We start from the raw sequence: 23410 nt of genomic DNA, 5'->3' as shown, positions 1-23410 counted from the left end.
GAATTGAAGGGGCAAGAGGGGGAGGTGTTGCATTGCTTGTCAGAGAAAATATTACAGCGGTGCTTTGGCAGGATAGATTAGAGGACTCGTCTAGGGAGGCTATTTGGGTGGAATTGAGGAATGGGAAAGGTGTAATAACGTTCATAGGGGTGTATTATAGACCACCTAATGGGGAGAGAAAATTGGAGGAGCAAATTTATAAGGAGATAGCAGATAGCACAAGGCTGTGATTGTGGGAGATTTTAATTTTCCACACATAAACTGGGAAACCCATTCTGTAAAAGGGCTGGATGGTTTGGAGTTTGTAAAATGTGTGCAAGATGGTTTTTTGCCGCAATACATAGAGGTACCGACTAGAGAACGGGCAGTGTTGGATCTCCTGTTAGGGAATGAGATATGTCGGGTGACAGAGGTTTGTGTTGGGGTCACTCACAACAGGCTGGAGGAACTCAGCAGGTCGGGCAGCATCCGTGGAAAAGGTCAGTCAATGTTTCGGGCCAGAACCCTTCGTCAGGACTGAAGATTATTTTGAGTTTGTGTTGGGGAGCACTTCGGGTCCAATGATCACAACGCCATTAGTTTCAATATAATTATGGAGAACGATAGGTCTGGACCCAGGGTTGGGATTTTTGATTGGAGAAAGGCTAACTTTGAGGAGATGCAAAAGGATTTAGAAGGAGTGGATTGGGGCAATTTGTTTTATGAGAAGGATATAATAGAGAAATGGAGGTCATTTAAAGGTGAAATTTTGAGGGTACAGAATCTTTATGTTCCTGTTAGGATGAAAGGAAAGGTTAAAAGTTTGAGAGAGCCATGGTTTTCAAGGGATATTGGAAACTTGGTTTGGAAAAAGAGAGAGATCTACAATAATTATAGGCAGCTTGAAGTAAATGAGGTGCTCGAGGAATATAAAGAATATGAAAAGAATCTTAAAGAAATTAGAAAAACTAAAAGAAGATATGAGGTTTCTTTGGTAAGTAAGGTGAAAATAAATCCAAAGGGTTTCTACAGTTATATTAATAGCAAAAGGATAGTGAGGGATAAAATTGGTCCCTTAGAGAATCAGAGTGGACGGCTATGTGCAGAGCCAAAAGAGATGGGGGAGATTTTGACAATTTCTTTTCTTCGGTATTCACTAAGGAGAAGGATATTGAATTGTGTAAGGTAAGGGAAACAAGTCGGGTAGTTATGGAAAGTATTACGATTAAAGAAGAGGAAGTACTGGCGCTTTTAAGTAATATAAAAGTGGATAAGTCTCTGGGTCCTGACAGGATATTCCCTAGGATCTTGAGGGAAGTTAGTGTGGAAATAGCAGGGGCTCTGACAGAAATATTTCAAATGTCTTTAGAAATGGGGATGGTGCCGGAGGATTGGCATATTGCTCATGTTGTTCCATTGTTTAAAAAGGGTTCTAAGAGTAACCTAGCAATTATCAGCCTGTGAGTTTGATGTCAGTGGTGGGTAAATTGATGGAAAATATTCTTAGAGATGGTATATATAATTACCTGGATCGACAGGGTCTGATTAGGAACAGTCAACATGGATTTGTGCGTGAGAGGTCATGTTTGACAAATCTTATTGAATTTTTTGAAGAGGTTACTAGGAAAGTTGATGAGGGTAAAGTGGTGGATGTTGTCTATATGGACTTCAGTAAGGCCTTTGACAAGGTTCCACACGGAAGGTTAGTTAGGAAGGTTCAATCGTTAGGTATTAATATTGAAGTAGTAAAATGGATTCAGCAGTGGCTGGATGGGAGACGCCAGAGAGTAGTGGTGAATAACTGTTTGTCAGATTGGAGTCCGGTGACTAGTGGTGTGCCTCAGGGATCTGTACTGGGTCCGGTGTTGTTTGTCATGTATAGTAATGATCTGGATGATGGGGTGGTAAATTGGTTTAGTAAGTATGCAGATGATTGGTGAAGACAAATGTAGGTCCCCTACAGACAGAAACAGGTGAATTGATTATGAGGAGCAAGGACATGGCAGACCAATTGAATAATTACTTTGGTTCTGTCTTCACTAAGGAGGACATAAATAATCTTCCGGAAATAGTAGGGGACAGAGGGTCCAGTGAGATTAAGGAACTGAGGGAAATACATGTTAGTAGGGAAGTGGTGTTCGGTAAATTGAAGGGATTAAAGGCAGATAAAACCCCAGGGCCAGATGGTCTGCATCCCAGAGTGCTTAAGGAAGTAGCCCAAGAAATAGTGGATGCATTAGTGATAATTTTTCAAAACTCTTTAGATTCTGCACTAGTTCCTGAGGATTGGAGGGTGGCTAATGTAAACCCACTTTTTAAAAAAGGAGGGAGAAAGAAACCAGGGAATTATAGACCGGTTAGCCTAACATCGATGGTGGCGAAACTGCTAGAGTCAGTTATCAAAGATGTGATAACAGCACATTTGGAAAGCGGTGAAATCATCGGACCAAGTCAGCATGGATTTATGAAAGGAAAATCATGTCTGACGAATCTCATAGAATTTTTTGAGGATGTAACTAGTAGAGTGGATTGGGGAGAACCAGTGGATGTGGTATATTTGGATTTTCAAAAGGCTTTTGACAAGGTCCCACACAGGAGCTTAGTGTGCAAACTTAAAGCACACGGTATTGGGGGTAAGGTATTGATGTGGATCGAGAATTGGTTGGCAGACAGGAAGCAAAGAGTGGGAATAAATGGGACCTTTTCAGAATGGCAGGCGGTGACTAGTGGGGTACCGCAAGGCTCAGTGCTGGGACCCCAGTTGTTTACAATATATATTAATGACTTGGATGAGGGAATTAAATGCAGCATCTCCAAGTTTGCGGATGACACGAAGTTGGGCGGCAGTGTTAGCTGTGAGGAGGATGCAGGGTGACTTGGATAGGTTAGGTGAGTGGGCAAATTCATGGCAGATGCAATTTAATGTGGATAAATGTGAAGTTATCCACTTTGGTGGCAAAACCAGGAAAACAGATTATTATCTGAATGGTGGCCGATTAGGAAAAGGGGAGGTGCAACGAGACCTGGGTGTCATTATACACCAGTCATTGAAAGTGGGCATGCAGGTACAGCAGGCGGTGAAAAAGGCGAATGGTATGCTGGCATTTATAGCAAGAGGATTCGAGTACAGGAGCAGGGAGGTTCTACTGCAGTTGTACAAGGCCTTGGTGAGACCACACCTGGAGTATTGTGTGCAGTTTTGGTCCCCTAATCTGAGGAAAGACATCCTTGGCCTAGAGGGAGTACAAAGAAGGTTCACCAGATTGATTCCTGGGATGGTAGGACTTTCATATGATGAAAGACTGGATCGACTAGGCTTATACTCGTTGGAATTTAGAAGATTGAGGGGGGATCTGATTGAAACGTATAAAATCCTAAAGGGATTGGACAGGCTAGATGTAGGAAGATTGTTCCCGATGTTGGGGAAGTCCAGAACGAGGGGTCACAGTTTGAGGATAAGGGGGAATCCTTTTAGGACCGAGATTAGGAAAAACTTCTTCACACAGAGAGTGGTGAATCTGTGGAATTCTCTGCCACAGAAAACAAGTTGAGGCCCGTTCATTGGCTTTATTTAAGAGGGAGTTAGATATGGCCCTTGTGGCTAAAGGGATCAGGGGGTATGGAGGGAAGGCTGGTGCAGGGTTCTGAGTTGGATGATCAGCCATGATCATACTGAATGGCGGTGCAGGCTCGAAGGGCCAAATGGCCTACTCCTGCACCTATTTTCTATGTTTTCTATGGTTCTATGATACTAAGATAGGTGGCATTGTGGATAATGAAGTAGATTTTCAAAGCTTGCAAAGATATTTAGGCCAGTTAGAAGAGTGGGCTGAAAGATGGCAGATGGAGTTTAATGCTGATAAATGTGAGGTGCTACACTTTGGTAGGACTAATCAAAATAGGACATACATGGTAAATGGTAGGGCATTGAAGAATGCAGTAGAACAGAGGGATCTAGGAATAAGGGTGCATAGTTCCCTAAAGGTGGAATCTCATGTGGATAGGGTGGTGAAGAAAGCTTTTGGTATGCTGGCCTTTATAATTCAGAGCATTGAGTATAGGAGTTGGGATGTAATGTTGAAATTGTACAAGGCATTGGTGAGGCCAAATTTGGCGTATTGTGTACAGTTCTGGTCACTGAATCATAGTAAAGATGTCAACAAAATTGAGAGAGTGCCGAGAAGATTTACGAGAATGTTACCTGGGTTTCATCTCCTAAGTTACAGAGGAAGGTTGAACAAGTTGGGTCTTTATTCTTTGGAGTGTAGAAGGTTGAGGGGGGACCTGATAGAGGTATTTAAAATTATGAGGGGGATAGATAGAGTTGTCGTGGATAGGCTTTTTCCATTGAGAGTTGGGGAGATTCAAATAAGAGGACATGAGTTGAGAGATAAAGGGCAAAAGTTTAGGGGTAACATGAGGGGGAACTTCTTTACTTAGAGAGTGGTAGCTGTGTGGAACGAGCTTCCAGCAGAAGTGGTTGAGGCGGGTTCGATGTTGTCATTTAAAGTTAAAATGGATAACTATCTGGACAGGAAAGGAATGGAGGGTTATGGGCTGAGTGCAGATCGGTGGGACTAGGTGAGAGTAAGAGTTCGGCATGGACCAGAAGGGCTGGGATGGCCTGTTTCCATGCTGTAATTGTTATATGGTTAAGTCTCTTCCTCAATCAATGGCGGGTCAGCAAAAGCAACACTCAATGCACACTGGAGGAACTCAGCAGGTCGGGCGGCATCCGTGGAAAAGATCGGTCGACGTTTCGGGCCGGAACCCTTCATCAGGACTGAAGGGGGAAGGGGCAGAGGCCCTATAAAGAAGGTGGGGGGCCGGTGGCAAGGAGAAGGCTGGTAGGTTCCAGGTGAAAAACCAGTAAGAGGGAAGATAAAGGGGTGGGGGAAGGGAAGCAGGGAGGTGATAGGCAAGAAAGGTGAAGAAAGAAGAGGGGAAAACACAATGGGTAGTAGGAGGTGGAACCAAGAGGGAGGTGGTAGGCAGCTGGGGGAGGGGACAGAGTGACATAGGGATAGGTGGAGGGAATTACCGCAAGTTGGAGAATTCTATGTTCATACCAAGAGGCTGGAGACTACCTAGACGGTATATGAGGAAAGGGAAAAAAGATTATGAGAGAAAACTGGCAGGGAACATAAAAACTGACTGTAAAAGCTTTTATAGATACGTGAAAAGAAAAAGATTGGTTAAGACAAATGTAGGTCCCCTACAGACAGAAACAGGTGAATTGGTTATGAGGAACAAGGACATGGCAGACCAATTGAATAACTACTTTGGTTCTGTCTTCACTAAGAAGGACATAATTAATCTTCAGGAAATAGTAGGGGACAGAAGGTCTAGTGAGATGGAGGAACTGAGGGAAATACATGTTAGTAGGGAAGTGGTGTTAGGTAAATTGAAGGGATTAAAGGCAGATAAATCCCCAGGGTCAGATGGTCTGCATTCCAGAGTGCTTAAGGAAGTAGCCCAAGAAATAGTGGATGCATTAGTGATAATTTTTCAAAGCTCTTTAGATTCTGGACTAGTTCCTGAGGATTGGAGGGTGGCTAATGTAACCCCACTTTTTAAAAAAGGAGGGAGAGAGAAACTGGGGAATTATAGACTGGCTAGCCTAACATCGGTGGTGTGGAAAATGCAAGAGTCAGTTATCAAAGATGTGATAACAGCACATTTGGAAAGCGGTGAAATCATCGGACAAAGTCAGCATGGATTTGTGAAGGGAAAGTCATGTCTGACGAATCTCATAGAATTTTTTGAGAATGTAAGTAGGAGAGTGGATAGGGGAGAACCAGTGTTTGTGGTATATTTGGATTTTCAAAAGGTTTTTGACAAGGTCCCACACAGGAGATTAGCATGCAACCTTAAAGCACATGGTATTGGGGGTAAGGTATTGATGTGGATAGATAATTGGTTGGCAGACAGGAAGCAAAGAGTGGGAATAAACGGGACCTTTTCAGAATGGCAGGCAGTGACTAGTAGGGTACCGCAAGGCTCAGTGCTGGGACCCCAGTTGTTTACATTATATATTAATGACTTAGATGAGGGAATTAAATGCAGCATCTCCAAGTTTGCGGATGACACGAAGCTGGGCGGCAGTGTTAGCTGTGAGAAGGATGCTAAGAGGATAGGTTAGGTGAGTGGGCAAATTCATGGCAGATGCAGTTTAATGTGGATAAATGTGAGGTTATCCACTTTGGTGGCAAAAACAGGAAAACAGATTATTATCTGAATTGTGGCCGATTAGGAAAAGGGGAGGTGCAACTAGACCTGGGTGTCAATATACACCAGTCATTGAAAGTGGGCATGCAGGTACAGCAGGCGGTGAAAAAGGCGAATGGTACGCTGGCACTTATAGCAAGAGGATTCGAGTACAGGAGCAGGGAGGTACTACTGCAGTTGTACAAGGCCTTGGTGAGACCACACCTGGAGTATTGTGTGCAGTTTTGGTCCCCTAATCTGGGGAAAGACATTCTTGCCATAGAGGGAGTACAAAGAAGGTTCACCAGATTGATTCCTGGGATGGCAGGACTTTCATATGGTGAAAGACTGGATCGACTAGGCTTATACTCTCTGGAATTTAGAAGATTGAGGGGGGATCTGATTGAAACGTATAAAATCCTAAAGGGATTGGACAGGCTAGATGTAGGAAGATTGTTCCCGATGTTGGGGAAGTCCAGAACGATGGGTCACAGTTTAAGGATAAAGGGGAAGCCTTTTAGGACCGAGATGAGGAAAAACTTCTTCACACAGAGAGTGGTGAATCTGTGGAATTCTCTGCCACAGGAAACAGTTGAGGCCAGTTCATTGGCTATATTTAAGAGGGAGTTAGATATGTCCCTTGTGGCTAAAGGGATCGGGGGTATGGAGGGAAGGCTGGTATAGGGTTCTGAGTTGGATGATCAGCCATGATCATATGGAATGGTGGTACAGGCTTGAAGGGCCGAATGGCCTACTCCTGCACCTATTTTCTATGTTTCTATCGCTCTGATCCTCCAGACTGCCAAGAGTCTTACCATTAATAATACATTCTGCCATCATATTTGAGCTACCAAAATGAACCACATCACACTTAACTGGGTTGACCTCCATCTGCCACTTCTGAACCCAGTTTTGCATCCTATCAATGTCCCGCTGTAACCTCTGACAGCACTCCACACTATCCACAAGATCCCCAACCTTCGTGTCATCAGCAAACTTACTAACCCATCCCTCCACTTCCTCATCCAAGTCATTTATAAAAATCACGAAGAGTAGGGTCCCAGAACAGATCCCTGAGGCACACCACTGGTGACCAACCTCCATGCAGAATATGACCCGTCTACAACCACTCTTTGCCTTCTGTGGGCAAGCCAGTTCTGGATCCACAAAACAATGTCCCCTTGGATCCCATGACTCCTTACTTTCTCAATAAGCCTTGCATGGGGTACCTTATCAAATGCCTTGCTAAAATCCATATACACTACAGCTACTGCTCTTCCTTCATCAATGTGTTAAGTCACATCCTCAAAAAATTCAGTCGGGCTCATAAGGTATGATCTGTCCTTGACAAAGCTATGCTGACTATTCCAAATCATATTATGCCTCTCCATATGTTCATAAATCCTGCCTTTCAGATCTTCTCCATCAAATTACCAACCACTGAAGTAAGACTCACTGGTCTATAATTTCCTGGGCTATCTCTACTCCCTTTCTTGAATGAGGGAACATCATCTGCAACCCTCCAATCCTCTGGAACCTCCCCTGTCCCTATTGATGATGCAAAGATCATTGCCAGAGGCATAGCAATCTCCTCCCTTGTCCTTCACAGTAGCCTGGGGTACCTCTCATCCGGTCCCGGCGACTTATCCAACTTGATGCTTTCCAAAAGCTCCAGCAAATCCTCTTCCTTAATATCTACATGCTCAAACTTTTCAGCCTGCTGCAAGTCATCACTACAATCACCAAGATCCTTTTCCATAGTGAATACTGAAGTAAAGTATTAGTTAAGTACCTCTGCTATTTCCTCCGGTTCCATACACACTTTCCCACTGTCACACACATAAAAGTTGCTGGTGAACGCAGCAGGCCAGGCAGCATCTCCAGGAAGAGGTGCAGTTGACGTTTCAGGCTGAGACCCTTCGTCAGGACTAACTTCGAAGGGTCTCGGCCTGAAACGTCGACTGCACCTCTTCCTAGAGATGCTGCCTGGCCTGCTGCGTTCACCAGCAACTTTTATGTGTGTTGCTTGAATTTCCAGCATCTGCAGAATTCCTGTTGTTCCCACTGTCACACTTGATTGGTCCTATTCTTTCACGTCTTATCTTGTTGCTCTTCACATGCTTGTCGAATGCCTTGGGGTTTTCCTTAATCCTGCTTGCCAAGGCCTTCTCATGGCCCCTTCTGGCTCTCCTAGTTTCCTTCTTAAGCTTCTTCCTGTTAGCCTTATAATCTTCTAGATCTCTAACATTACCTAGCTCTTTGAACCTTTTGTAAGCTTTTCTTTTCTTTTTAACTAGATTTATTACAGCCTTGGTACAGCATGGTTCCTGTACCCTACCATAACTTCCCTGTCTCATTGGAATGTACCTATGCAGAACTCCACACAAATATAGAAACCATAGAAACTACAGCACAGAAACAGGCCTTTTGGCCCTCCTTGGCTGTGCCGAACCATTTTCTGCCTAGTCCCATTGACCTGCACATGGACCATATCCCTCCATACACCTCCCATCCATGTATCTGTCCGATTTATTCTTAAATGTTACAAACGAACCTGCATTTACCACCTCGTCTGGCAGCTCATTCCATACTCCCACCACTCTCTGTGTGAAGAAGCCCCCCCTAATGTTCCCTTTAAACTTTTCCCCCTCACCCTTAACCCATATCCTCTGGTTTTTTTTCTCCCCTTGCCTCAGTGGAAAAAGCCTGCTTGCATTCACTCTATCTATACCTATCATAATTTTATATACCTCTATCAAATCTCCCCTCATTCTTCTACGCTCCAGGGTATAAAGTCCTAACCTATTCAACCTTTCTCTGTAACTGAGTTTCTCAAGTCCCGGCGACATCCTTGTAAACCTTCTCTGCACTCTTTCAACCTTATTTATATCCTTCCTGTAATTTGGTGACCAAAACTGAACACAATACTCCAGATTCGGCCTCACCAATGCCTTATACAACCTCATCATAACATTTCAACTCTTATACTCAATACTTCGATTAATAAAGGCCAATGTACCAAAAGCTCTCTTTACGACCCTATCTACCTGTGACGACACTTTTAGGGAATTTTGTATCTGTATTCCCAGATCCCTCTGTTCCACTGCACTCCTCAGTGCCTTACCATTAACCCTGTATGTTCTACATTGGTTTGTCCTTCCAACTTGCAATACCTCACACTTGTCAGTATTAAACTCCATCTGCCATTTTTCAGCCCATTTTTCAGCCCATTTTTCCAGCTGGTCCAAGTCCCTCTGCAGGCTCTGAAAACCTTCCTCACTGTCTACTACACCTCCAATCTTTGTATCATCAACAAACTTGCTGTTCCAATTTACCACGTTATCATCCAGATCATTGATATAGATGACAAATAACAATGGACCCAGCACTGATCCCTGTGGCACACCACTAGTCACAGGCCTCCACTCAGAGAAGCAATTCTCTACCACCACTCTCTGGCTTCTTCCATCGAGCCAATGTCTAACCCAATTTACCACCTCTCCATGTATACCTAGCGACTGAATTTTCCGAACTAACCTCCCATGCGGGACCTTATCAAAGGCCTTACTGAAGACCATGTAGATAATATCCACTGCCTTCCCTTCATCCACTTTCCTGGTAACCTCCTCGAAAAACTCCAACAGATTGGTCAAACATGACCTACCACGCACAAAGCCATGTTGACTCTCCCTAATAAGCCCCTGTCTATCCAAATGCTTGTAGATTCTGTCTCTTAGTACTCCCTCCAATAACTTACCTACTACTGACGTTAAACTCAGCAGCCTATAATTTCCCGGATTACTTTTCGATCCTTTTTTAAACAACGGAACAACATGAGCCACTCTCCAATCCGCCGGCACTTTGCCCGTAGACAGCGACATTTTAAATATTTCTGCCAGGGCCCCCGCAATTTCAACACTAGTCTCCTTCAAGGTCCAAGGGAACACTCTGTCAGGTCCCGGGGATTTATCCACTTTAATTTTCCTCAAGACAGCAAGCACCTCCTCCTTTTCAATCTGTACAGTTTCCATGATCTCACTACTTGATTCCCTCAATCCCATAGATTTCATGCCAGCTTCCTTAGTAAATACAGACGCAAAAAACCTATTTAAGATCTCCCCCATTTTCTTTGGTTCCGCACAAAGCTGACCACTCTGTTCTTCAAGAGGACCAATTTTATCCCTTACAATCCTTTTGCTCTTAATATACTTGTGCTCTTTGGATTATCCTTCACTTTGACTGCCAAGGCAACCTCATGTCTTCTTTTAGCCCTCCTGATTTCTTTCTTAAGTATTTTCTTGCATTTCTTATACTCCTCAAGCACCTGATTTACCCCCTGTTTCCTATACATTTCATACAACTCCCTCTTCTTCTTTATCAGAGTTGCAATATCCCTTGAGAACCAAGGTTCCTTATTCCTATTCAATTTGCCTTTAATCCTGACAGGAACATACAAACTCTGCACTCTCAAAATTTCCCCTTTGAAGGCTTCCCACCTACCAATCACATCTTTGCCAGAGAACAACCTGTCCCAATCCACGCTTTTTAGATCCTTTCTCATTTCTTCAAATTTGGCCTTCTTCCAGTTCAGAACCTCAACCTAGGACCAGATCTATCCTTGTCCATGATCAAATTGAAACTAATGGTGTTATGATCACTGGAACCAAAGTGCTCCCCTGCACAGCTTCCGTCACTTGCCCTAATTCGTTACCTAACAGGAGATCCAATATTGCATCCCCTCTAGTTGGTCCCTCTATATATTGATTTAGAAAACTTTCCTGAACACATTTTACAAACTCTAAACCATCTAGACCCCTAACAGTATGGGAGTCCCAATCAATGTATGGAAAATTAAAATCCCCTACCACCACAACTTTATGTTTCCTGCAGTTGCCTGCTATCTCTCTGCAGATTTGCTCTTCCAAGTCTCGTTGACTATTGGGTGGTCTGTAATACAATCCCACTAATATTTGCCACAATTCTTCCGTACCTTTCCCTGAGAACATCTGTTGCCAATTTAAGCTTCCAAGTTCCTGCCTGATAGCCTCATGATTCCCCTTTCTCCAATTAAATGCTTTTCTAACTTGTCTATTCCTATCTCTCTCAAATGCTATTGTAAAGGAGAAAGAATTATGATCACTATCTCCAAAATGCTCTCCCACTGAGAGATCTGACACCCGACCAGGTTCATTTCCCTATACCAAATCAAGTACAGTCTCTCCTCTTGTAGGCTTATCTACATATTGTGTCAAGAAACCTTCGTGAACCCACCTAACAAACTCCACCCCATCTAAACCCCTTGTTCTAGGGAGATGCCAATCGATATTTGAGAAATTAAAATCTCCCACCACAACAACTCTGTTATTATTACACCTTTCCAGGATCTGTTTCCCTATCTGCTCCTCGATATCCCTGTTACTATTGGGCGGCCTATAAAAAACACCCAGTACACAGAGACTCCGTAGACAGTCCCTCCATGGCGTCCACCTTTTCTGCAGCCGTGACAGTATCTCTGATCAACACTGCCAAGCCCCCACCTCTTTTGCCTCCCTCCCTGTCCTTCTGAAACATCTATAACCTGGCACTTGAAGTAACCATTCCTGTCCCTGAGCCATCCAAGTCTCTGTAATGGCTACCACATCATAGCTCCAAACTCCACGCTCTAAGCTCACCCGCTTTGTTCACAATACTCCTTGCGTTAAAATAGACACATCTCAAACCGTCGGTCTGAGTGCGTCCCTTTTCTATCACCTGCCTATCCTCCACCTCATTCTATTCCTATTAGCACTCAGATCTGCAGCTGGATCTTCAACTTCCTCACAGACAGGACCCAGGCTGTAAAAATAGGGGACAAGCTCTCCTCTACAATCACTCTGAACACCGGTGCCCCACAAGGCTGTGTACTCAGTACCCTGCTGTACTCACTGTACATCCATGATTGTGTAGCCAAGTTTCCATCAAACTCAATATATGAGTTTGCTGATGACACAACAATTGTAGGCCCTATTTCGGGTAATGATGAGTTTGAGTACAGAGAGGAAATTAAGAACCTGGTGGCATGGTGCGAAGACAGTAACCTATCCCTCAACGTCAGCAAGATGAAGAAATTGGTTGTTGACTTCAGGAGGAGTAGCGGACCGCACGACCCAATTTACATCAGTGGTGCGCAAGTGGAACAGGTCAAAAGCTTTAAGTTCCTCGGGGTCAATATCACAAATGATCTGACTTGGACCAACCAAGCAGAGTTCACTGCCAAGAAGGCCCACCAGCGCCTTTACTTCCTGAGAAAACTAAAGAAATTTGGCCTGTCCCCTAAAACCCTCACTATTGTTTATAGATCCGCAGAAGAAAGCATTCTTCTAGGGTGCATCACAAGCTGGTATGGAAGTTGTCCTGTCCAAGACTGGAAGAAGCTGCAGAAGATCGTGAACACGGCGCAGCACATCACACAAACCAATCTTCCATCTGTGGACTCACTTTACACTGCATGCTGTCGGAGCAGTGCTGCCAGGATAATCAAGGACACGACCCACCCAGCCAACACACTTTTCGTCCCTCTTCCCTCCGGGAGAAGGTTCAGGAGCTTGAAGACTCGTACGGCCAGATTTGGGAACAGCTTCTTTTCAACTGTGATAAGACTGCTGAACGGATCCTGACCTGGATCTGGGCCGTACCCTCCAAATATCCGGACCTGCCTCTTGGTTTTTTTTGCACTACCTTACTTTCCATTTTTCTATTTTCTATTTATGATTTATAATTTAAATTTTTAATACTTACTAATTTTAACTATTTTTAATATTTAATATTTGTAATCCAGGGAGTGTGAAGCGCAGAATCAAATACCGCTGTGATGATTGTACGTTCTAGTACCAATTGTTTGGCGACTATGAAGTATAAAGTATTCTCACTGTTGTGTGGCACAGGCAGTAATCCTGAGATTACTACTTTTGCGGTCCTGCTTCTCAACTTGCTTCTTAACTCCCTGTAGTCTGTTTTCAGGACCTCTTCCCTTTTCCTACCTATGTCATTGGTACCGATATGCACCACGACCTCTGGCTGTTCTTCCTCCCATTGCAGGATATCTTGGACGCGATCTGAAACATCCCGGACCCTGGCACCTGGGAGGAAAACTACCATTCCGAGTTTCCTTCCTGCGTCCACATAATTGCCTGTCTGATCCCCTAACTATAGTGTCCCCTATCACTACTGCCTTCCTCTTCCTTTCCCTATCCTTCTGAGCTACAGGGCCAGACTCTGTGCCAGAGGCACAGCCACTGTTGCTTCCCCCAGGTAGGCTGTCCCCTCCAACAGTACTCAAACAGGAGTACTTATTGTTCAGGGGGACAGCCACAGGGGTACTCTCTAATACCTGACTCTTCCCCTTCCCTCTCCTGACTGTTACCCATTTGTCTGTGTCCCGTGGCCCCGGTGTGACTACTTGCCTACAACATTTCTATCACCTCCTCGCTCTCCCTGACCAGACGAAGGTCATCGAGCTGCAACTCCAGTTCCCTAACATGGTCCCTTAGGAGCTGCAGCTCGACACACCGGGTGCAGGTATGGCCCTCCGGGAGGCTGGGAGACTCCAGGACTTCCCACATCTGACACCAAACACAGAACACCGGCCTCACACACATACTTCCTTTCCGCAATTAACACAGGTAAACCTACCTCGCCTCATCTCGTTACCGCCTAAGCCCGTTGAGCCAAAGCCCTATCGCTCTGCTACCTCTCACTCTGCTGCCGCTGGATATGGCAGCCTTCTTTTTAAACTTTTCCCACTCTTCTGGCTGACATCACATGCCTGCGCAGTCTTGCCTCTCTTTACCCCGAGTAGTAAAATGCCTTCACTCTGGAAATTCTTAGCCATTCCACTTGCAGCCTTCTTGCTTTGAAGAAAGCTAAGAAGCAGGACCTCCCAGGTAGTAATTTCTGAATTACTGCCTCCACCACATGCCAGTGAGGGAAGAAACAGGATGATTTGGCAGATTAGTGTGTGGTTGAGAAACTGGTGCAGGGGGCAGAGCTTCAGGTACTTGGGTCATTGGGATCTCTTCTGGGGGAGGTATGACCTGTTCAAAAGTGACAGGTTGCACTTGAACCCAAGGGGGACCAATATTCTTGCGGGCAGGTTTGTTAGAGCTGTTGGGGAGGGTTTAAACTAATTTGGCAGGTTGGGGTGGGAACTGGAGCGAAGAGACTCAGGGTAGGATGGATGGTAAAAAAGCAAAGATAGCATTCAGTCAGACTGTCAGGAAGGGCAGGCAGATGATACTCACCAGCAGGGTGAATATCAGTGCATTAGGCATACATTATCAAAAAGGGTAGCAAATATAGTACTCAAAATGTTATATTTCAGTGCATGGAGTATAAGAAATAAAGTGGATTATCTTGTTGCACTTTTATAGATTGTTGGGTATGATGTTGTGGCTATCACTGAATCATGGCTGAAGGATGGTTGTAGTTGGGAGCTGAATGTCCAAGGTTAATACGTTGTATCGGAGAGGTAGGAAAGTAGGCGGGGGTGCGAATCTGCTGGTAAAGAATGACATCAAAGAGGTAGAAAGATATGACATAGGAAGATGCTGAATCCTTGTGGGTTGAGTTAAGAAACCTCAAGGGTATAAGGACCCTGATGGCAGTTACGTACAGGCATCCCAACAGTAGCTGGGATGTGAACCCTCGATGACAACAGAAAATTGAAAAAGTATGTCAAAAGGGCAATGTTATAATAATCATGGGAGATTTCAACTTGCAGGTCAATTGGGAAAATCAAGTTGATAATGGATTTCAGGAGAACAGGAAAGTGAATTTGTTGAATGCCTATGAGATGTCTTTTCAGAACAGTTTGTCATTGAGCCTACTAGGACATCAGCTATTCTGGATTGGCTGTTATGTAATGAACCAGAGATGATTGGGGAGCTTAAGGTAAAAGAACCCTTAGAAGGCAGTGATCACAATATGGTTGCGTTCAACTTGAAATTTGATAGGGAGAAAGTAAAGTCTGATGTAGCATTAGGGACCCTGTACAGTGGAGTAAAGGAAATTATAGTGGTATGACAGAGGAGTTGGCTAAAGTGAATTGGAAGGAGATCAAGTCAAGTCAAGTCACTTTTTATTGTCATTTCGACCATAACTGCTGGTACAGTACACAGTAAAAAAGAGACAATGTTTTTCAGGACCATGGTGCTACATGAAACAATACAAAAACTACACTGAACTATGTAAAACAACACAAAACTACACTAGACAACAGACCTACCCAGGACTGCATAAAGTGCACAAAACAGTGCAGGCATTACAATAAATAATAAACAAGACAATAAGCACAGTAGACGGCAGTAGGTTGGTGTCAGTCCAGGCTCTGGGTATTGAGGAGTCTGATGGCTTGGGAGAAGACACTGTTACATAGTCTGGACGTGAGAGCCTGAATATTTCGGTGCCTTTTGCCAGATGGCAGGAGGGAGAAACACAGAAACATAGAAAATAGGTGCAGGAGTAGGCCATTCAGCCCTTTGAGCCTGCACCACCATTCAGTACGATTATGGCTGATCATCCAACTCAGAACCCTGCACCAGCCTTCCCCCCATACCCCCGATCCCTTTAGCCACAAGGGCCATATCTAACTCCCTCTTAAATATAGCCAATGAACTGGCCTCAACTGTTTCCTGTGGCAGAGAATTCCGCAGATTCACCACTCTCTGTGTGAAAAAGTTTTTCCTCATCTCGGTCCTAAAAGGCTTCCCCTTTATCCTCAAACTGTGACCCCCCATTCTGGACTTCCCCAACATCGGGAACAATCTTCCTACATCTAGCCTGTCCAATCCCTTTAGGATTTTATACATTTCAATAAGATCCCCCATCAATCTTCTAAATTCCAGAGAGTATAAGCCTAGCCGATCCAGTCTTTCATCATATGAAAGTCCTGCCATCCCAGGAATCAATCTGGTGAACCTTCTTTGTACTCCCTCTATGGCAAGAATGTCTTTCCTCAGATTAGGGGACCAAAACTGCACACAATACTCCAGGTGTGGTTTCACCAAGGCCTTGTACAACTGTAGTAGAACCTCCCTGCTCCTGTACTCGAATCCTCTTGCTATGAATGCCAGCATACCATTCGCCTTTTTCACCGCCTGCTGTACCTGCATGCCCACTTTCAATGACTGGTGTACAATCACACCCAGGTCTCGTTGCACCTCCCCTTTTCCTTCGGCCACCATGAGAAGAGTTTGTATGAGGGACGCGTGGGCTCCTTCGTAATGCTGTTTGCTTTATGGATGCAGCGTGTGGTGTAAATGTCTGTAATGGCAGGAAGAGAAACCCCGATGATCTTCTCAGCTGACCTCACTATCCGCTGCAGGGTCTTGCGATCCGAGATGGTGCAATTTCTAAACAAGGCAGTGATGCAGCTGCTCAGGATGCTCTCAATACAACCCCTGTAGAATGTGGTGAGGATGGGGGGCGGTGGGAGATGGACTTTTCTCAGCCTTCACAGAAAGCAGAGACGCTGCTGTGCTTTCTTTGCTATGGAGCTGGTGTTGAGGGACCGGGTGAGATTCTCCACCAGGTGAACACCAAGAAATTTGGTGCTCTTAATGATCTCAATGGAGGAGTCGTTGATGTTCAGCGGAGAGTGGTCGCTCCGTGTCCTCCTGAAGTCAACCATCTCTTACCTCCTCTCTGTATGCTGACTCATTGTTCTTGCTGATGAGACCCACCACGACCGTCAGTGGACGGTCTGGCAGGGACAACAACAGAGCAGCATTGGCATGAGTTTCTGGAAAACAGGAAGGTGCATGATCGATATATTCCAAAACGACAAAATACTCAAATGGCAAAATGCATGACTGTCAAGGGAAGTCAAAGCTAATGTAAAAGCAAAAGAGAGAGCATACATCAAAGCAAAAATTAGCAGGAAGATAGAGGATTGAGAAGCTTTATTTCTGTAATACTGTTTAATTAAAATAAAATATGCTGTAAATAGACCATGAGTGCAGCAGTATCCACAGGCGGGGAATGATCCGCAGCCTGAGCAGTATCCACAGGCAGGGAATGATCCGCAGCCTGAGCAGTATCCACAGACGGGGAATGATCCGCAGTTTGAGCAGTATCCACAGACGGGGAATGATCCGCAGTTTGAGCAGTATCCACAGACGGGGAATGATCCGCAGCCTGAGCAGTATCCACAGACGGGGAATGATCCGCAGTTTGAGCAGTATCCACAGACGGGGAATGATCCGCAGCCTGAGCAGTATCCACAGACGGGGAATGATCCGCAGCCTCAGCAGTATCCACAGACGGGGAATGATCCACAGCCTGAGCAGTATCCACAGGCAGGGAATGATCCGCGGTTTGAGCAGTATCCACAAGCGTAATAGTTGGCGGGTCCAGCAGTATCCATGGACAGGGAATAGCCTGCAGCTCCGGCGGTACCCACAGATGGGATTCTTTGTGGCTCCAGCAGTATCCATAGATGGAATAGTCAGCGGATTCAGCAGTGTCTGCAGACAGGGAATAGTCTGCAGGTCATAGAGTCAGGAGTACATTACCAAAGCAGACCCTTCTGCCCATCTAGCCCATGCTGAAACTGTTTTAACTGCCTACTTCCATTGACCTGCTCCAGGACCGTGGTCCTCCATATCCCAACTATGTACTTATCCAAACTTAAGTGTTGAAATCGAGCCCTTATGTACCACTTGTGCTGGCAGCTCATTCCACACTCTCATGATGCTCTGACAAAGATGTTTCTCTGGTGATCCCCTTAAACTTCTTACCTTTCACCCTTAGCACGTGACCTCTGGTTGTAGTCCCACCCAACTTAAGTGAAAAGTCGGTGGGTCCGACAGTATCCACAGACAGAATAGTCCGTGGGTCGGTGGGTCTGGCAGTATCCACAGACAGGGAATAGTCTGCAGGTCCGACTGTATCCACAGACAGGATAGTCGGCTGGTCCGGCAATATCCACAGACGGAATAGTCGGCTGGTCCGGCAGTATCCACAGACGGAATAGTCGGCTGGTCCGGCAGTATCCACAGACGGAATAGTCGGCGGGTCCGACAGTATCCACAGACGGAATAGTCTGCGGGTCCGACAGTATCCACAGACGGAATAGTCGGTGGGTCCGACAGTATCCACAGACGGAATAGTCGGTGGGTCCGACAGTATCCACAGACGGAATAGTCTGCGGGTCCGACAGTATCCACAGACGGAATAGTCGGTGGGTCCGACAGTATCCACAGATGGAATAGTCGGTGGCTCCAATGTCATCCACAGGCAGGAAGTAGTCCACAAGTCTGGTGATATTCACAGCAGGTAAAGGTTTCAGGTTTATAACACTTCATTAAGTGTTTGGTGTTTATAATTTGATCTGAGATGTTTGATGCTGTTTGAATTGTCGTAAACATTTGGGTGTGTTGAATATAATGTAGAAGGTAAATATTTTGTCCTAATTCTTGCTCTCATTTTATTCCCTAGGTTTAAAAGACGAGTATTAATCCAGCAATTAGAAAGAGTACTGGAAGATGTTACTTCAAGGTCTCTGGCAAGGCAGATCAACCATGTCAACAATAGGTAGTTCAATTGTAGGATGAAGGACCAGCAGTTTACTTCCCTGTCATACTGAATTGCTCATAACCAGTTTGATTTGGGCATCCTGTCAGCCCTTTGTGGTACAGCACAGAGTCTCTAAACACCGATTTAGGTTCTGTGGGAGCTGTTGCTTTTAGCGATGGATATGGTGAACATCAAGGAGTGGCAGAAAGAACAACTGATGATTTTAAATAATTACCTTTTTGGTACTATTGTTCACCTTGTTGTTGAAGGCTTCCGCATTCAGTTATGGTGCCACCTTTGGCACATGATCTAAGCACTGTGCTGTAGGGAAGAAATGTGAATTTTTATTTTTAAAAGAAAATAAAAAGTTAAATATGTGGAGGACACCATCTACCTCAGAGTCACTTTACAATTTTGTAGATAATGACGTGACCGATTCATCCGTACTGTGCACAGCCTGTACACAAGGTGCTTTGTACGGTGCATGAACGCTGCATGGGTATCTTCACCTTTTTATTGTTGATTTGAGAGATTATTTTTGACTACATTATTACAAACTAAAACACCAAATTGTCATATTTTTAAGGGTAAAATTACTTTTGTAACTTATCTATTGAAAAAATAAACGCGTCTATCATGGAGTTTTGTACTGGTGATCACGTGCAGGTGCAGTGTCACAGAGCTGAGCTTACACAGTTGGAGGTAGACCTTACACAGAGGAAGGTGGGTGAGGGTGTTGGTGGTCTATCATCTCCAGGACACTACTACAGGTGTTCTTCAGAATATTGTCCTTAACCCAGCCATCTCCAGCTAATCACTGACCAAGGTCAGTGGATGTTCAGCTCCTCAACAGATGAAATGCCTATGACTGCATACAGCACAACCACATTCACACACAGGTTAGTAACAGGCTAGGAATATTCCCACTGCATCATCATCATTATGAAGCCATTCACAGATTGGAGGAGCAACACCTGATATTCCATCAACCTGATGGCATAAACATTGATTTCTCCAACTTCTGGTAATTTCTCTCCTCCCCATTCAGTCTTTTTCCATTCCCCTCGTCTTCCCATCATCTCCCTTTGGTTCCCCTTCGCTTTCTCCCATGATCTACACCTATCAGATCACTTCACATTTTCCACCTATCACCTACCAGCTTCTCATTTCACCCCCACCTGTTTACCCATTACCTGCTCCCCCTACCTTCCTCCCCAACCTTCTTATTCTGGCTTCTTCCCGGTTCTGATGAAGGGTCTCAGCCTGAAACATGGACTCATTATTCCTCTATCTGACCTGTTGAGTTCCTCCTGAATTTTGTGTGTGATTCTGAATAATTTTGGTATGGTCACTCTGCACTGAGGATTTGCATGTACGTTCTGGAATGGAATTGAATTGAATTACTTTTATTACTTGTGTCCTTCATATACATGAGGTGTAAAAATCTTTGCGTTATGTGTCTGTGTAAATGTGCAATGTGCAATTTATATTAATTAATAATAAATAGTATGTATAACAGGACAGTCATTATAACATAGAAATACAATTGTGTCAGCATGAGTTAATCAGTCTGATAGCCTGGTGAAGAAGCTGTCCTGGAGCCTGTTGGTCCTGCCTTTTATGCTGCGGTACAGTTTCCCAGATGGTACCAGCTGGAACGGTTTGTGCTTGAGGTGACTCGGATCCCCAATGATCCTTCAGGCCCTTTTTTCACACCTGTCTCTGTAAATGTCCTGAATAGTGGGAAGTTCAACACCTACAGATTCATAGCAGATGACAGTGTTCAGGCTGAGTTGACTGTAAACTCAAATGCACTTTACTGTTGGATCATGAGAATCTTTTCCTTATAAGGTGGATGGAGGATGAGAGGTGACCTGAGAGAGGTGTATAAGATGATGAGGGGCATTGATCATGTGGATAAGCAGAGGCAATTTCCCAGGGTTGAAATGGCTAACACGAGGGGGCATAGGTTTAAGGTGCTTGGGAATAGGTACCGAGGGGATGTCAGGGGTAAGTTTTTCACACAGGTAGTGGTGGGTGCATGGAATGCACTGCTGGTGGTGGTGGTGGAGCAGATACAATAGGGTCTTTTAAGAACCTCTTCGGTAGGTACATGGAGCATAGAAAAATAGAGGGCTATGCGCTAGGGAAATTCTAGGCTGTTTCTAGAGTAGGTTACATGGTTGGCACAACATTGTGGGCTGAAGGGCCTGTAATGTGCTGTAGATTTCTATGTTCTATAAGGGGAATAAGATCCCAGTGTATTTGGGATAGTTACTTTGAACAATACTTTGTGGAAACAACCAAGTACAGGCTATTTTAGATGGGTTAAATGTAATAACAGTGCAATTTTGGTCGCGATATACATTCCACCTCAGGCCAATGTCAATCAAGCTTTAGATAATCTGAGCAATGGGATCAACTGCAGGAAACAGCGCACCCTAACACCTTCACCATTGTTTTGGGAGATTTTAACCAGGTCAGTCTGAAAAAATCACCAAGCTATTACCATCAACACATCACTTGCAATACCAGAGGAAACAACATACTGGACCATTGCTACACCACCATCACGAATGCCTACCGTGCTATTCCACGCCCTCACTTTGGGAAGTCTGATCACCTGGTTGTACTTCTACTCCCTGAGTATAGGCAGAGACTGAAGAGGGCAGCACCAGTAGTGAGGACCAAGAAGGTATGGACAAGGGAACATAGAATAGTACAGCACAGTACAGGCCCTTCGGCCCACAATGTTGTGCCGGCCCTTAAACCCTGCCTCCCATATAACGCCCCACCTTAAATTCCTCCATATACCTATCTAGTAGTCTCTTAAATTTCACTCGTGTATCTGCCTCCATCACTGACTCAGGCAGGGTATTCCATGCACCAACCACTCTCTCAGTAAAAAAACCTTCCTCTAATATCCTCCTTGAACTTTCCACCCCTTACCTTAAAGCCATGTTCTCTTTTACTGAGCAGTGGTGCCCTGGGGAAGAGGCGCTGGCTATCCACTCTATCTATTCCTCTTATTATCTTGTACACCTCTATCATGAGGGAAATAGAAAAGGCTTGTCAGAAGGGCAGTGTTATGATAATTGTGTGGGATTTTAACATGCGAGTAGATTGGGAAAATCAGGTCAGCACTGGATCTCAGGAGAGAGAATTTGTAGAATGTCTGTGAGATGGCTTTTTAGAACAGCTTGTTGTTGAGCCTACTAGGGGATCGGCTGTACTGGATTGGGTATTGTGTAATGAACCGGAGGTGATTGGAGAGATTGAGGTGAAGGAACCCTTAGGAGGCAGTGATCATAACATGATTGAGTTCACTGTGAAATTAGAAAAAGAGAAGCCGAAATCTGATGTGTCGGTATTTCAGTGGAGCAAAGGAAATTACAGTGGCATGAGAGAGGAACTGGCCAAAGTTGACTGGAAAGAGACACTGGCGGGAAAGACAGCAGAGCAGCAGTGGCTGGAGTTTATGCGAGAAATGAGGAATGTGCAAGACAGATATATTCCAAAAAAGAAATTTTCGAGTGGAAAAAGGATGCAACCGTGGTTGACAAGAGAAGTCAAAGCCAAAGTTAAAGCAAAAGAGAGGGCATACAAGGAAGCAAAAATTAGTGGGAAGAGAGAGGATTGGGAAGTTTTTAAAACCTTACAAAAGGAAACCAAGAAGGTCATTAAGAGAGAAAAGATTAACTATGAAAGGAAGCTAGCAAATAATATCGAAGAGGATACTAAAAGCTTTTTCAAGTACATAAAGAGTAAAAGACAGGTGAGAATAGATATAGGACTGAGAGAAAATGATGCTGGAGAAATTGTAATGGGAGATGAGGAGATGGCAGAGGAACTGAACAAGTATTTTGCATCAGTCTTCACTGAGGAAGACAGCAGTATACCGGACACTCAAGGGTGGCAGGGAAGAGAAGTGTGCGCAGTCACAATTATGACAGAGAAAGTACTCAGGAAGCTGAATAGGCTAAAGGTAGATAAATCTCCTGGACCAGATGGAATGCACCCTCGTGTTCTGAAGGAAGTAGCTGTGGAGATTGCGGAGGCATTAGCAATGATCTTTCAAAAGTCGATAGATTCTGGCATGGTTCCGGAGGACTGGAAGATTGCAAATGTCACTCCGCTATTTAAGAAGGGGGCAAGGAAGCAAAAAGGAAATTATAGATCTGTTAGCTTGACACTGGTGGTTGGGAAGTTGTTGGAGTCGATTGTCAAGGATGAGGTTACAGAGTACCTGGAGGCATATGACAAGATAGGCAGAACTCAGCATGGATTCCTTAAAGGAAAATCCTGCCTGACAAACCTATTACAATTTTTTGAGGAAATTACCAGTAGGCTAGACAAGGGAGATGCAGTGGATGTTGTATATTTGGATTTTCAGAAGGCCTTTGACAAGGTGCCACACATGAGGCTACTTAACAAGATAAGAGCCCATGGAATTACGGGAAAGTTACATACGTGGATAGAGCATTGGCTGATTGGCAGGAAACAGAGAGTGGGAATAAAGGGATCCTATTCTGGTTGGTTGCCGGTTACCAGTGGTGTTCCGCAGGGATCAGTGTTGGGGCCGCTTCTTTTTACATTGTACATCAACGATTTAGGTTATGGAATAGATGGCCTTGTGGCTAAGTTTGCTGACGATACGAAGATAGGTGGAGGG

General features: G+C 44.6%; 1 protein-coding gene across 3 annotated transcripts in view; it reads left to right on the top strand.

Annotated features, from left to right (window-relative positions):
• Positions 1-22786, top strand: part of ints6l (integrator complex subunit 6 like) — a 222322-nt gene extending 199536 nt beyond the window's left edge. For all 3 annotated transcript variants that reach the window (XM_063061194.1, XM_063061196.1, XM_063061193.1), the window contains one exon: positions 18661-22786. In XM_063061194.1, the coding sequence (XP_062917264.1) occupies positions 18661-18760 (100 nt within the window). In that variant the 3' untranslated portion in view covers positions 18761-22786. The remainder of the gene's footprint in view (positions 1-18660) is intronic.
• The last annotated feature ends 624 nt before the right edge of the window (positions 22787-23410 follow it).

This window comes from Mobula hypostoma, chromosome 10 (assembly GCF_963921235.1).
Source record: "Mobula hypostoma chromosome 10, sMobHyp1.1, whole genome shotgun sequence".
Classification (NCBI taxonomy): Eukaryota; Metazoa; Chordata; class Chondrichthyes; order Myliobatiformes; family Myliobatidae; genus Mobula; species Mobula hypostoma.
This window is presented reverse-complemented; position numbering and strand designations above follow the sequence as displayed.